At 38.3% G+C, this 15,000-nt stretch overlaps 1 protein-coding gene across 1 annotated transcript in view; it reads left to right on the top strand.

The window, feature by feature from the left end:
• Window positions 1–15,000, top strand: part of LOC138017177 (uncharacterized) — a 51,208-nt gene that overhangs the window by 6,345 nt on the left and 29,863 nt on the right. The window contains exon 2 of the mRNA XM_068864353.1: window positions 6,820–7,044. Within this exon, the coding sequence (XP_068720454.1) occupies window positions 6,820–7,044 (225 nt within the window). The remainder of the gene's footprint in view (window positions 1–6,819; window positions 7,045–15,000) is intronic.

Here is a 15,000-nt window from a genome sequence, read left to right as displayed (position 1 = left end):
TTCGTTACCACGTTGAACCGCGACTCGCTCGATCTTGCTGCTCGATCGCCGTTTGTGTTTTCACCTTGTTTTGACTGTGTTTTCACTTTATTTCACTTCATACACCCATGCTGAACTAGAATCAAGTTTACTACTCCGTTTTTCACCGCGATTCATCGACGAACTCTCGACTTTACCGCACCAGGTTGCCGAATTTGTTTTGGAAATGATTTGCAACGATGGACTGGACTAAGGATTATTTGGAACAGCGAACTTTTCATTTTATCGGATTCACTTGTAAATCTTGACTGGAATGACCTACAAGGACTGACATGGAAAAATTGTAAAAACTTTAGAAAAAGTAAATAAGACAGGCGACTATATGAATATGTTGCCGGTAAAATCTGTTCTCAGGTTGAATCCGTTCTTACCTAGGTTTAATTGGTGATCCTCATTTTTTCCTAGGTCGAATATTCACTCTATCGAGTTTGAAGCAGCTATCAAACCCCCAAAATTGAAACCACTTATGCCTTACCTCAAGCTCTGTCTAAGGCATCTTAACGCATCTTCGTAATGTATCGAATAATCTTATCGGTTTTTGTATTTTCATACACTTATCCGTTTATTCTCAACATTACAACATAGTAAGGACGGTGCCTACTAATTGAGGATATTTTAGCCCCGGTGTGGGATTAGGCAGGAAATCTAGATCTTAACAAGTCTTATTGAAATCCAAAAAGAAAATTGGGGGTAACCACGCATTTTTCAAAGATAATTCATGAATAATACTTGTAACAAGTTTAAAGTACAAAGCAACGTATGACGTTCTTTCTCAAATTGAAGCTTAATTATCTCTCAAAAATGCATGGTTACCCCCAATTTTCTTTTTGGATATCAAGAGTACTTACTAAGATCTACTTTCTCCGGATAGGTTTAAACCGCGCAAAAATATCCCCGTATTAGTAAGCATCACCGATAGGAAATCCGAGTATCTCGAGATGTCTTAAGCAGGGAATAAAGAACTGTACTATGCACTTACAACGATACTAGACCTCGGACCCTCCTGGCCCCAGTTCTTCGAAGGGTGGATAGAGTTATCCACTAGACAAATCACTATCCAGTGGATAACTCAATTGGTTTTGCTAGTGTTTATCCGCTGGATAAAGATTTATCCGGTAGATAGCGTTATCCACCTTTTGAACAACAGAAGCCAGATCTGTACTTCTGTGGCTTCCTCACTTCTCTACAACGAGGAACATGGTCACCCCAACACAGCTGTTTTCAAGTAAATTTTCTATAAGAAGACAATTGATATCCATTTACAGTAACCAAATCTAATCCCAACCTGACCCTAGTTTTTCTTAAGACTAAGTTAGGCTCTTCAATTCATCTGAGTGCATCTTCATCCTAGGAAAAAAAAAAAGATCAGCAATTAAACTTAGGTAAAAACGGATTCAACCTGAGAACGGATTTTACCGGCAACATATTCATATAGTCTAAATGTGGAAAAAGTGGAGTCGCTCTTATATCACTGATGAAGGCTTAAGCATTAGCCGAAACTTCTCTTGAAAAATATCAAGAGTCAGTGGCAAACCTTTTCCCATAGAACTTATTCATATAGTCACCCGTCTTCAAGCTATGTATAACCACAGATACCCTTTTATACCTCTGTATACCGTTGTATTCCTTTGTATACCTCTGTATACCCTTGTTTTCTTGTATATATTTTGCGGGGAGAGCGATAACGGCTGAAGGAGCGTTTGCCATTGGATGAAAAAGTAGGTGAATTTTTTCCGCCATATGGAACAGTGAGTTTTCACATTTAAAAAAACAAACTGTTTTGTGACATTTAACTTTAGTCCAAATAAAAGGCAGAACAGCAGAGGACGGATAAAACTATTTGGCCTGCTGTTTTAAAGCTAACGTCGCCTTTAGGGCCAAATTACAATGGCAAGTGCCACGCCTTTTTCTCGGCGCAGCTAAAATGCAATAAAAGAAAAGACCTGATTTCCCAGCAACGATCTGCAATGTGACGCGGTCAAGTCACAGAAAAAGAAAAATTGAAGATTATTTAAAAATACCTCTGTCGCCTGTGGCTACCTCTCAATAAAATCAAGAATCGTTAATATTTCTAGGTATGATATTCACACTGAAACCATTTTCAAGGATCGAAAAATCTTGACACTTAGGGACTGTCCCATTTTTCACTTGATCTTTTTACGTGTCTGTTTTGTGCAGTCTAGTGATAGTGACATTAAAAAGCTGGTCGCAATTGCTGTACTGTTCCGGAAAGTACAAGAAAGTCACTCAACAAAATATGCCGTCAGCGTCTTTAAAGGTGTGAAGCAAAGCCCTAGTTATCAGCAGACTTAAAAGAGACACGAACTTAAACTGAATCATTTAATATTAGATTATAGAATCTAAATCATTGTGTTTACTAACTATAAAATAAAACAGCCGCTTGAAGGAGACAAAAATTCCAGCCGCACTTGAAAATACTGTCATCCAAACTTTGCACATTCTGCAGTCTTTCGTAGTTGAAATTTCTTTTTAAGTAAGCAAAAAAGGCGCCTTGCATGTTTTGGAATTTTGGATTCGCAGTGAAAATTAAAATGATTTGTTTTTTTTCCTGAGACCAACACGCTTTCTTTGCAGTCAAATTTTGAACTGTGCATCGAAAACTGAATACGAAGCATCCCCATCAGATCAACACTTGCTTTTTACGAGCGGTTTTCTCCGCGATATGAAAATTAATTTCATAATTACCTTCGATGCTTCGCTTCACGGCCAAATTTGTTGGATAATCTCTCAGCCGCGGACATTATCAGCCGAAATACCAGCGACCCGAAGGGCTTTACTTACTAAATATATTACAGCTACCACACGTTTTTCAAGGTTTTCGAAGTGGTTCCACGCTGTAGCACGAGCTATTTGCAGTTGGCTGTAAATGACATTAGGTCCTTTGCGTCCAGTAAGGGCATGCGGCTTAACCCTAAATAAATGTAGGGGGTTAGTTATCAACTTTTTGCAGTACCTCCCGGCAAGTCCAGGCATGTTAGACATTGATGGCTCCTCGGTAAGGAGAGTGGAAACCTACAAGATCTTAGGAGTACACTTAAGTAGTGATCTTCCGTGAAATGTGCATATTGAATATATCGTGAAGAAAGCAAGCAAACGCCTGCATGCGCTAAGGTCACTTAAGAAGGCTGGAGTACAACCGAGTGACTTGGTGTGCATTTACTGTGCACTTTTTAGATCTGTACTTGAGTATGCTGCAACAGTGTGGTCGGGCCTTCCTGTCTATCTTTCCGATGTGTTAGAAGCTGTTCAGAGGAGGGCGTTGCTCATTATCTTTCCGCATGCCGATTATAGCACGGCCCTTTGCAGTGCTGGGCTCGGATCCCTCGCTGATCGCCGCGATGCCATTTGCGCTAAATTTATATCGAAGGCTAGGACAACACCTCCTCTCAGCTATATTCTCACGAACCGGTTCACTATTAACCATGGCTATTAATTGCGTTCAGGTCAGCAGCGCTATGAGCAAGTTAAAGGCCACACTGAGAGATTTAATAATTTTGTAACTGTACCTTTCCAGTAAGGTATATATGACCCACCACTGTAATTCAGTAGTGTTATTCTGCAAGAGTGGCGTTTAATAAACTATTATTATTATTGCAGGTACTAGAGGTACCACACCTACTATCCCTACTACACCTACTACAGGTACTACTCAAGTGAAGCTATGGTCTTAGCATTTATGAACGCAATTTTTACAATTGCGTAGAGAAGCCTGAAAAATTCAGGACATCAAAAGCACACTACATGATCATATCACTGGTCAAGGCAGAAGTGTCCTAAAATAGAGCAAAGTAAAAAAATCAACTGGCAGAAACGCTTACTATGTCAACGAAATATTTTTTACCTTTTGATAATAGTGGTTGTGATAATGAACGTTTTCTTGATTCGAGTTCCGATAACACGCCTAAAACCTAGAGGTATATTTGAACCACCTGCACTGACTTAAAACACACAGGGGATCTCTCGGTAACAGACTATTAATTGGTTCTTTTGTTTCCCTCAAGTTGGAAGCTGTGTTTACTGCACCTTTCGTACCAATGCAGACTCTAAAGTTCAACTTTCAACTAATGGTTTCGCTTTTCACTGCTGCAAATCGTGTTTACAGTGACAAGTTAATAATAATAATAATAATAATAATAATAATAATAATAATAATAACACTTTATTTATATAGCGCTGATTACATTACAATGTCCAAGAGCGCTTTACAAGTTCCAAAAATAATAGTAATAATAGTTTCCAATTTATACTAATATACAAATAAAAATATAAGATAATACAAAATAAAAAAAAATAAAAACCAATAATTAGTAATATTTAAATATGTACTAATAGCTAACAAAAATATGAGCTCTTAAAAAGATGTGTCTTAAGTTTCTTCTTAAAAGTGTCAATAGAGTCACACCTCCTAATTTCTAAAGGAAGACTATTCCATAATCGAGGTGCACAAACAGAGAAGGCACGTGAGCCATACGTCTTGAGATTAAATTTGGGCTCATGCAGGAGCAATTGCGTAGACGATCTCAACATACGCCTTGGAAAATAGGGTTCTAATAATTCACTTAAATTACTAGGTGCTAAACCATTAACTTCTTTAAACGTAAATAATAAAATCTTAAATATTATCCCCTGCTCTACTGGTAACCAATGTAATTCTATCAGTAACGGTGTGATATGATCAAATTTCCGAGAACGAGCTATATCTCGAGCAGCAGAGTTTAAAACATATTGCAAACGGTGAATAAGAAAGTTAGGCAAACCAAACAGTGCATTACATGAATCAATCCGAGAAGTAACAAATGCATGCATTAAAGTTTTAGCAGTATCGTAACTCAAAAATTTTCTAATCTTAGCAATGTTCCTAATATGATAAAAAGCTACTCTACAGATGTTCTTAATATGTTCACCAAAGTTTATGTGATTAACAAATGTGACGCCAATGTTCATGTAAGATTTAGACGACGAGATAACAAGATCGCCTATATTCATGGAATCGAGAGGAGGGGCAGGCCTATGCTTAGCGTGAAGAATGAGTAGTTCAGTCTTGTCACTGTTGAGTTTAAGGTTATTATGAAGCATCCATCGTTCAATGGCACATACACATACTCCAGAATAGAACTGGAGCGTTCAATATCACTAGTAATAGATGACTTAAATGACATGTACAACTGGGTGTCGTCAGCGTACATGTGAAAACGTACACCATTGTCTCGTAGTATATCACCAAGTGGAGCAGTGTACAACAGGTACAGAAACAGTCCAAGAGTGGAACCTTGAGGGACTCCAAACATCACGTCACGACAGGAAGATCTTGAGTTGTTAATGCATACAAACTGCGTACGCCCCTGAAGACTCAAACCATGACAAAGCAGTTCCTTTAATTCCAAAACGATCTGATAATCTCGAGAATAAAACTCGATGGTTCACCGTATCAAACGCTGCAGAAAGATCTAAGAAAAGCAGTATAACACAATTATCATTGTCGATTTCAGTGAGAATATCGTTGTGTACCCTGATTAGGGCCGATTCAGTACTATGGCATGGTTTATAGGCTGACTGAAAGACTTCATGTAGACAGTTGTCATGTAGATGTTGATTTAACTGAAGAGCAACAACTTTTTCGCAGTACTTTGATATAAATGGTAGATTTGATATGGACCTATAATTGGAAAGTATTTCGCGATCAGCAGTAGATTTCTTCAATAACGGTATAATCAATGCCATCTTTAAAACATCAGGAAATTGACCATGCTGTAGAGACAGATTAACAATCCTTGTTATGACTGGAAGAAGAATATCATAGCACTGTCGCAAAACCAAACCTGGAACTGGATCAAGTTGACACGATTTAAGTGATGAACCTTTAATGAGGCTAGCTAATTCTTCACAGCTAACTAATTGGAAATTGGATAACTGCGACTGACAATCAGTCTGACTGGTGTCAGAATAATTATTCGTGGTCGTTGCTTTCATGTGATCAAGATCTTTAGAGATCATCGAGATTTTACCATGGAAAAAGTCAGCAAATAGGTTAGCTAGGTGTTCATCATCATCTGCAGTAGGCAATTGCTTAGGAGCTTGACGATATTCATGAGTTTACTAACGTTGAAAAAGAGCTTTTTAGGATCACACTTTTGTTCTTTTAAAAGAAATCGGATTAAAATCGACCTATCACAACGCTGGGCGTGACCCTAAGAACTGTGTCTACCCTGCAATTGGTTGAAGCAGGTAAACTGAGAAAAAAAATGAAATGGAATTTGAATTTGCGATTCTGCAAGTAGATCAAAGGAGGAAGGCCAAGGAGACACTCTTTCTCCTTCGATTAGATTTGTTGCGCACCTTGATATGTTGTTATGTACATTGCAGCAAAACGAATTTTAATAAAAGCCCCTTGAAGTAAATGGGTCCATATGAATATTAACAGGTTTCGAAAATTATTGTTAAATTTTTCTTTTTTGAAATTTTCTTAGTTTCGTTTTTGGCTTCAGGTTGGTGGGAAATTGCGTGTCACATGTTGTAAATGTTCGGCATATTTTGCATTGACTTTTGTGCCATTTATAACAGGTCTATTTTAAAACAACAACATCGCCCAAGTCTCTTCCGAGCTGTAACATTTGTAATTTGCAAAGAAATATTCAGTGGAAAGGTTTTTCACCTTGGCAGTCTCTAAGTCACATTCAGTGAAATTTCCAATTTTAAGATACATTTTGCTTAAATCGCCTTAGTCAGAAACAGCCTAAGAGTATTGCTTTTTATTTTCAGCGTCTGGAATTCAGGGATGGGCAGGTACCTTCGACATTGTTAAACCTTATCCTGTCAACGTTTATGCGATCGAGTTCACTTCTACCCAGGTCACCTGCGTTGCATTTGATACATCTAGACTGCAAATTCCACAAAAAATACAGTTTTTTCGATTTACTCGATTTTCCACACCCACACTCATAACAGCTGACGGCAACATCTACTTTACAGAGAAACTTATTCAAGGTAGGTCTATACTTTGTTTGGTTTGCAATTCCTTGACTAAACAGGCAGGAGCACATTTTTTTTTTTCAGAATATGACAATCTTTGTCACTATTCATCCAAAACAGCCTTTTGAAAATTGTAACGAAACTACGGAATATATATTTCACCATCCATTCACAATTTTGATGTATTTTTTTCTTTTTACTGGCATTGCTCTTTTAAAAGCTAGTGGCACTTGAACACCAACAATAATAATAATAATAATAATAATCAAACATGATAATGTAATGGATTTGATGATAAAAATTACGGGCAGAAACATACTTATTAAAGACAACGTTTCGGTGTCCTCATGACACCATCATCAGGTCAAATATAATATTTTACAGATAACTCGAATATTAATGTTCAAGATTAAGTTCAAAGTCCCTAGAGGCTAGGTGAAAAGTTTTGCCTTTATCGAGTCACTTTGGATATTCAGAGACGGTTTGTGCTCGCGAATAAGGAACATTTCATACACAAGACAATCAAATTTGCATGAGCATTTCTTAAGAATGCGAAACATGTCAGATGTTATTGTTCTTGATTGATGTTGACTTTGGCTGTGATTGAATATCGAACCAGATCTTTTATGCTCATCGATCCGTTGGTAGAGATGTCGACGCGTGTAACCAACATAGCTGGCATCACACCAGCCACATTCAAATTTGTAAACTCCTGATTGTTCGTTGATCAACGCGGGCTTGATTTCTTTATGTTTGAGATCTTCTCCAACTTTTCGAGAAATAAAGACTGGGCATAAGTCGATGTTTAACAGCTTACCAAGATTTTTCAACTGCTTGTGCACAGAGTCAGCAGATTTTTGTTCCTTGAACGGTAGAACAATTCGTACTGATTGCGGGTCAGGTGTAGATTTGCGTGGAGGTGCTGGTGTTTGTTTGGACGTGATGAAATTGGAGATCATAAAGTGAACAAGATGTTCAGGATATGCCAACTGTAGGAATAAGGTCTTGAGGCGGCTACACTCTTCATGAAATAATGACCAGTTAGATGATAGCTTGAAAGCTCGGTCTAGCATGGTAATAATTAAGGATTTCTTATAACGATTATCAACGTGACTATTATAATGTAACAATAGACCCGTATTGGTCGGTTTCACGTATACACTAGTCGTAATATTCTGACCGTCTTTTCTTAGGACCATGCCTAAGAAAGGGAGAGTGTTCTCAGTTGGTAGTTCCATAGTAAAGCTATTCGATGGGTGGAGATCATTCAAAGCATGCAGAAAAGAATAGGCAGAAACTTCATCCTTCATGGTAGTTAAAGTATCATCAACATAGCGCCTGTAGTATGATGGTAATTTGTTCTGGAGCTTAAGTTGTTCTTCAAGACTACACATGAAGGTGTTAGCCATGAGAGGACCGAGAGGAGAACCCATAGCCACACCCTCCGACTGCTCGTAAAGTTCGCCATTGAATTGAAACAACTGATCTTTCGTTGCGATGTTTAAAAGCTCAATCAGGTCGGATTTTGTGATGTTGAGGTTATATGTGGCATTAAACCAATTGTTGGTAAAAGCCTTTTCCGCTAGAAGACTGATAGTTTCATCAAGACTTATGCCCAGTCTTTATTTCTCGAAAAGTTGGAGAAGATCTCAAACATAGAGAAATCAAGCCTACGTTCATCAACGAACAATCAGTAGTTAACAAATTTGAATGTGGCTGGTGTGATGCCAGCTATGTTGGTTACACGCGTTGGCATCTGTACCAACAAATAGATGAGCATAAAAGATCTGGATCAATATTCAATCCCAGCCAAAGTCAACACCAATCAAGAACAATAACATCTAACATGATTCGCATTCTTAAGAAATGCTCTGCAAATTTGATTGTCTTGTGTATGAAATGTTCCTTATTCGCGAGCACAAACCGTGTCTGAATATCCAAAGTGACTCGATAAAGGCAAAACTTTTCACCTAGCCTCTAGGGACTTTGAACTTAATCTTGAACATTAATATTCGAGTTATCTGTAAAATATTATATTTGACCTGATGATGGTGTCATGAGGACACCGAAACGTTGTCTTTAATAAGTATGTTTCTGCCCGTAATTTTTATCATCAAATAATAATAATAATAATAATAATAATAATAATAATAATAATAATAATAATAATAATAATAATAATAATAATAATAATGATGATGATGATGATGATGATGATGATGATGATGATGAGATGATTATGATGATGTTAATGATGATGTTGATGATGATGTTGATGATGATACTGATGGAGCTTGGTTTTTAAAGAAATGTGTGACAATGATTTTGAAGAGTGGCAACGTTTTTAAAGAGTCTGAGGGAATGGTGCTGCCTGTTGGGCAAGTTTTGAAAACCATTAATGATGACGCATATAAGTAATTAGGAATAACAGCAGTCGACGTTATCAAGGAAGGGAAAATAAGTGAACTCTTTTCCGTGGAGTAAAACAAAAGACTTAAAAGACGTTCGCGCCAAAATCTTCCTACGGTAAGATTTTCTCCATTTCTTGCCTAGAGTTAGGTCATGAAGTACTTACTCCAAAAATTAAAATAAATAAATAAATAAATAAAAAATGGGGGTCACCGACTTTCTTTCGGAGTAAATGGCTTAATTTCGAGAAATCGGTCATAATAGCGAGATGTAGCCTCATATGCTCATCCATCGGAAATCATAAAAAATAAATTTTTAGAGTGAAGGTTTCCGTGCATAGGTTTTTAGGAGTGAGATTTTTGGATAATTGCATACCGCTAGGGATGTCGAAAACATTAGAGTTCATCCTCAATGAGCATTTTCGTAAGCTCTATCTGTTGCAACCACTACCGGAATTCGATGGCACAAGGAAAGAAATGTGAAAAAAAGATAACTTCTTACGGTGGGACCTTTTTCATTTCATCATATTTTGTAGATAGTATGTAAAGTAAATGATTGATGAATAAAAGAATAGGGGTCACCAATGATCTAAACGAGTAAAATCGACGTGATTTTGCAAAGCTCTTGGAAAATTTAGATTGTCACAATTTTGCGTGACCTGTCGGGAAAGGACTGGAACCCAAAAGAGGATCGATCGCTGAAGGGATGAAAGGTTTTTATCAAAAAAAAAAAAAAACTTTCTCCAGCGTAGAGAGTTTTAAGCAGGCTTCATCTTCACTTGGCTAGTGTTTTGTATAAGATCTCTACGTTGTCGTCATGCTCGTCTTCTGAAATTTGATCGCTGGTTATTTCCACGCAGGTCCGCATTGTTCAAGTGGACAAGGACAAAAATACTGCTCTATTTTCACGAAAGTAAGGGTACAGAACTTTAAAAACATGCATTCATTTTGAAATTTTCCGTCATATGACAAACGAAATGATTCTGAAAAAAAAAAAAGAAAAAAAAAAACGCCCTTTATCCAGGCGATTTCCCATAAAGTTGAAAGACGTCGGGACGCCTTTTTTCAAGATTACCCAAATGTAATGCACCTATCAGTATCAATCCTATCAGTATCTATTGAGTACGGGCATCTGTAGCTCTGGCGGCAGATTTTCGATCGTGGGATATCGATGTTGGCGTTATTTCAGAGACGCATCTTTGCAGACAGAAACGTGACAGTATTGTTGCTATTGAAGGGTATACAGTATATCGAAGAGATAGAGATTGGGCTGGAACTGATAAGCGAAAGAAAGATGGAGTTGCAGTGTATGTGCGGGAAAACTTAAAGGTTTTGAATGTTAATTGCGAACGCTCCTTCGAGATGCTGAGTGTGGAATTACTACTTCCGTCAGGACATCATAATTATGCTGATCACTGGATTGTACCATCCTCCAAGTTTTCAGTATGATGAAGGCCATCTTATTGATACCATCATCGATCGTTGTGATACATTCTTAGATATGCATCCAAATGGGGTAGTACTTTGTGGAGGTGATCTGAACCGATTAGATCTGGACTGTCTTTCCACTTCATCTGGCCTTGTGCCCATGGTGAATTTCGCCACTAGAGGGACTTCCATCTTGGATAACTGCCTCACAAACCACCCTGAGCTGTTCAACGACCCTTTACGCTTTCAAGCGCTGATAAAGACTGACCACTGGGGCGTGATACTTCCTCCGGGGAACAAAATTAAACCAATCCGATCTAAATGCTGTTTTAGGGATTTTAGAGAGCATCACAAGATAAAATTTACTTCAGAGTTAGAAGATTTTGTTTGGACACCTGTGATTAATGCTCCGGATGTTGAAATAGCAACTAGCATATTAAATAAGGAACTGCACAATCTTATGGATAAGTGTTTCCCTGTGAGGAGAGTTGTGATGTCTTCCCGTGACCCTCCGTGGATTACTCCACTAGTTAAATATTTGTTAAGGAAGAAAAAAAGAGCTGCTGATAAGGGCCACGTTCGCAAAGTGGAGGACTTGTCATCGAAGATCTACAAGTTGATTGGTGAAAATCGAAAAAACTGGGGTAGGAATGGAGCACAGGGGAGTTTGCATTGGTGGAGTAGAGTGGATAAAATCACCTTAAGGAAAGAGAAACCTCAGCCATATTTAGAAAAGGAATTTCTTGCTGGTCTCAATGATTATTTTGGGGATTTGTGCAATGATGAGAACTACGTTAACCCAGTGCCTCTCAGGATAAACCCTGAGACACCCACCCCCAGAGCTCCAGGAATTTGATGTGATGGTGGCATTATCCAAGATTAAAAAAACCGCTACTGGCCCCGATCGGTTGCAGTTTTGGGTTTGGAGGGACAATTGTACAAGTCTCGCTCCTGTGGTGACTGCTTTGTGGAACAAGTCTCTGTCCTCTTGCACATGGCCGACAGCTTGGAAAGAAGCTAACATCAATCCCCTCCCAAGGTAGACACTCCTGTTCAATATTCGGATTTTCGGGGAATTAACGTGACTCCAGTTATAGCACGCTGTTTTGAAAGAACTGTATACCATCATTAAAGTAAGAAAGTCTTTGAAGAAAAACTGACTGTCACACAATATGCGTATAGGGAGGGCTACAGCTGTACAGACGCCTTGATTCAAATACAGTATAATTACTTAAGGCCACTTGATGATAAGGATTGTAACTATGTTAGGCTTTTTGCAATGGATTTCTCAAAAGCTTTTGATAATGTAAAACACTCGTTAGTTGGGGAAAAACTAAAGGCTCTTGATCTCAATCCTTATCTGGTTAACTGGTACTTAAGCTTTCTAATGGATAGGAAACAAAGACTGATATTCAAGGGTGTTATCTACAAATGGCACAATGTGAACAAAGGAACAACCCAGGGTAGTGTCAGTGGGCCCCATCTTTTTAATTTGTTTGTCAACGATTTGGCCATTAGGGATAATGACCTTACCAGCATAGTTAAATATGCTGACGACACCACCTTGCTAGTCAAAGTATGTAAAAATGAAATAGATCTTTCTCAAGAGGTTGTCAATCAGTTTTTCAGTTGGACCCAAGATAATGCCATGGCATGTAATCCTAAAAAATGCAACGAACTAATACTTTGTAAGAAGGTTGCTCATGATATAGACTCTGTGAACAATATAACGCAAGTTTCTTGTTTAAAAGTGTTAGGGGTTACTTTACAAAGTAATCATAGATTTAACGAGCATATTAATGTTAAGCTGCAGGAGGCCAACAAGTGTCTTTATGTGATAAGATGTTTACGTAAAGAGGGATACCAACAACCAGACGTAGATTACGTTTTTAGATCAATTGTTCTACCCAAACTAACGTACGGTCTACCCGTATATGCCTCCTCAATACCTGAATTAACGACGGTTCAGAATTTTCTACAGCGCTGCTTTAAACGCAAATATGTTTCGTACCGAATTGACATATATGGCGTATTAGAAGAGGTTGATCGCTCACTATTCAAGAAGATCTCCGGTATGCCCGGTCACCCTCTGTACCCTTCAGTCCCCAAAATGAAAGAAAGCTCGGCACGCCTCCGAGTTCCTAGTAGTCAACTCCCTAGGGTTAATACCCAGCGTTTTAAAAATAGTTTTTTTAACAGGCTTTTTTTTTTAATATAGAGTAGCTATTTAATGTAATGTCGATAGCCTTGTAATTCTAATTAATTCTTTCGGCTATTTTTAATGTAACTGTTCTTGTTTTTAGCATGTATTTTTGCTTAAAAAACAATAAAGACCTATTATTATTATTATTAATCCCGAGGGGGGAGGGGTCAGGCATAGGGTGGGGATTTTGACCGTGGCATTAGCATTAAAAGAAATTTAAATTCCACACCCCTGGGACAAAATAATTGGTGAAAATCCCCACCAGGCGGAAACTGAAAGTGGTCAATTGTCCTTCGTAAGATCAAAATCCCTACCCTGGGGACAATCCTCACGATCAAATTCCCGTGGTTAGCCCGACCCCCCTCCCTCGGGTTTAACATTGATAGGTGCAGAATCCGTTTGATGATCGTACCCAGTTATGTCCATCCATGCTTTTCTTTCCTTTTGGAGAATTTCGCTTATGTTGTTCAACAATTTTTAGTGGTTATTGCAATGTTTCATTCTTCTTTTGGGCATTTTGCGAATCATGGAATTATATCATTTTGCGCGACATAGCCCCTTAAAAGCGGAAACGAGTGAGTTTCTCTCAAGAGTGTATTTTGTTCTCTTTGAACTGAATAAATACACAGTATAAATACACAGGTGATTATACAAAATCGCGCGCCCTCATTGGCTCGCTATCTCGGATTATCATCTGATAATCATCTCGACGGACAAAATTGCTGCCAGTAGTCGTTTTGCCACTGTAAGTTGAAGATGATTTCGCGTTGAAAGGTTTTTTTTTCTCTTTCAAATAGTCACCTGTGTATTCATACTAAAACAATTATTCGCCTCAGGCTCAGTGATTATCGGTGAATATTCACCGATAATCACTTCGCCTTCGGCGAATAATTGTTAATTATTACCAAAGCTTAAAAAAGTCAAACACCTCAAAATGGGGCCGGACATTACAAAAATAATTCAACATGTGAACGTGTGAGCCAAAGGGCCACTGCTGGTATGCCGTATGGGTGACCCCTCAAATGGTCTACGTGATCCCCTCCCCCCATCCACTTAACAAATTTTACTGGAACACTGCAGTTCAATACCAGGCTATAGGCAATCAATTTACGCTCATGAAGCGTCTAGTCTTACAAAATTCAGCATTTTATATTATTATATACTACGACTCACAAATCTGAAGAACAACGCAAGTTATCAAGTAAAAACAAAGTGGTTTGTGTTTGATTGTGGCATAAGTGCTGAAAGATACGCAATTTATAAGGTTACTCGGAACTCGCGAAGCAAATTAATGCATCGAGCAATGAACAACAGTTTTTATTGCACACTAACGCAAAATTTCTGTAGGCAATCACAACCGAATCATAGGTGTACAAATCCAAGTCAATCCCAAATTCCCCTCCTCGCTTCTTTTTTGAAAGCGAGTCCTCTTGTCAGCCCATTAAAATGATAATGGTTGAACATTTGTATCCAAACCAAACTCATTTCATTTGAGTGGTTTCACTGGAAGATTTGGTTTGAAGAGGAGAAAAAAAAAAGTCGTAGAAGAACTTTTGCCACGAACATGGTAATTAGCCATGTTTTTGTCACTTAAGTTACATCTTGTTGACTTGGGATAGTACTTGGTTTGCTCACCACACAGAATACCGCGTATTGTTGACTTTTTCCTTGCACCCGATTTTTTTAGTCCACAAAGTGATAAGCACTGAGTCTACTACTCACGTTGAAGAACAGAATGTTGTCGAGCACATACATCAGTGTTAATGTCCTTTTGTCTGCGTCGACCCCAAATCAGCCAGTAATACCAGTGTTAAATCGTAAGGAGTCTAAGCTGCAATCCCGTAAAGGCTTCAGTGCCCAAGCAAGATTATCTATCTGGTGATCCACGTTTTCTTCACAGTGCAACTGAAGGCATGGTTTCACGACTAACAA

Source organism: Montipora capricornis, chromosome 9 (genome assembly GCF_036669925.1).
Source record: "Montipora capricornis isolate CH-2021 chromosome 9, ASM3666992v2, whole genome shotgun sequence".
Lineage (NCBI taxonomy): Eukaryota > Metazoa > Cnidaria > Anthozoa > Scleractinia > Acroporidae > Montipora > Montipora capricornis.
Note: the sequence above shows the minus strand (reverse complement) of the source record. Positions and strands in the feature narration are given on the sequence as shown.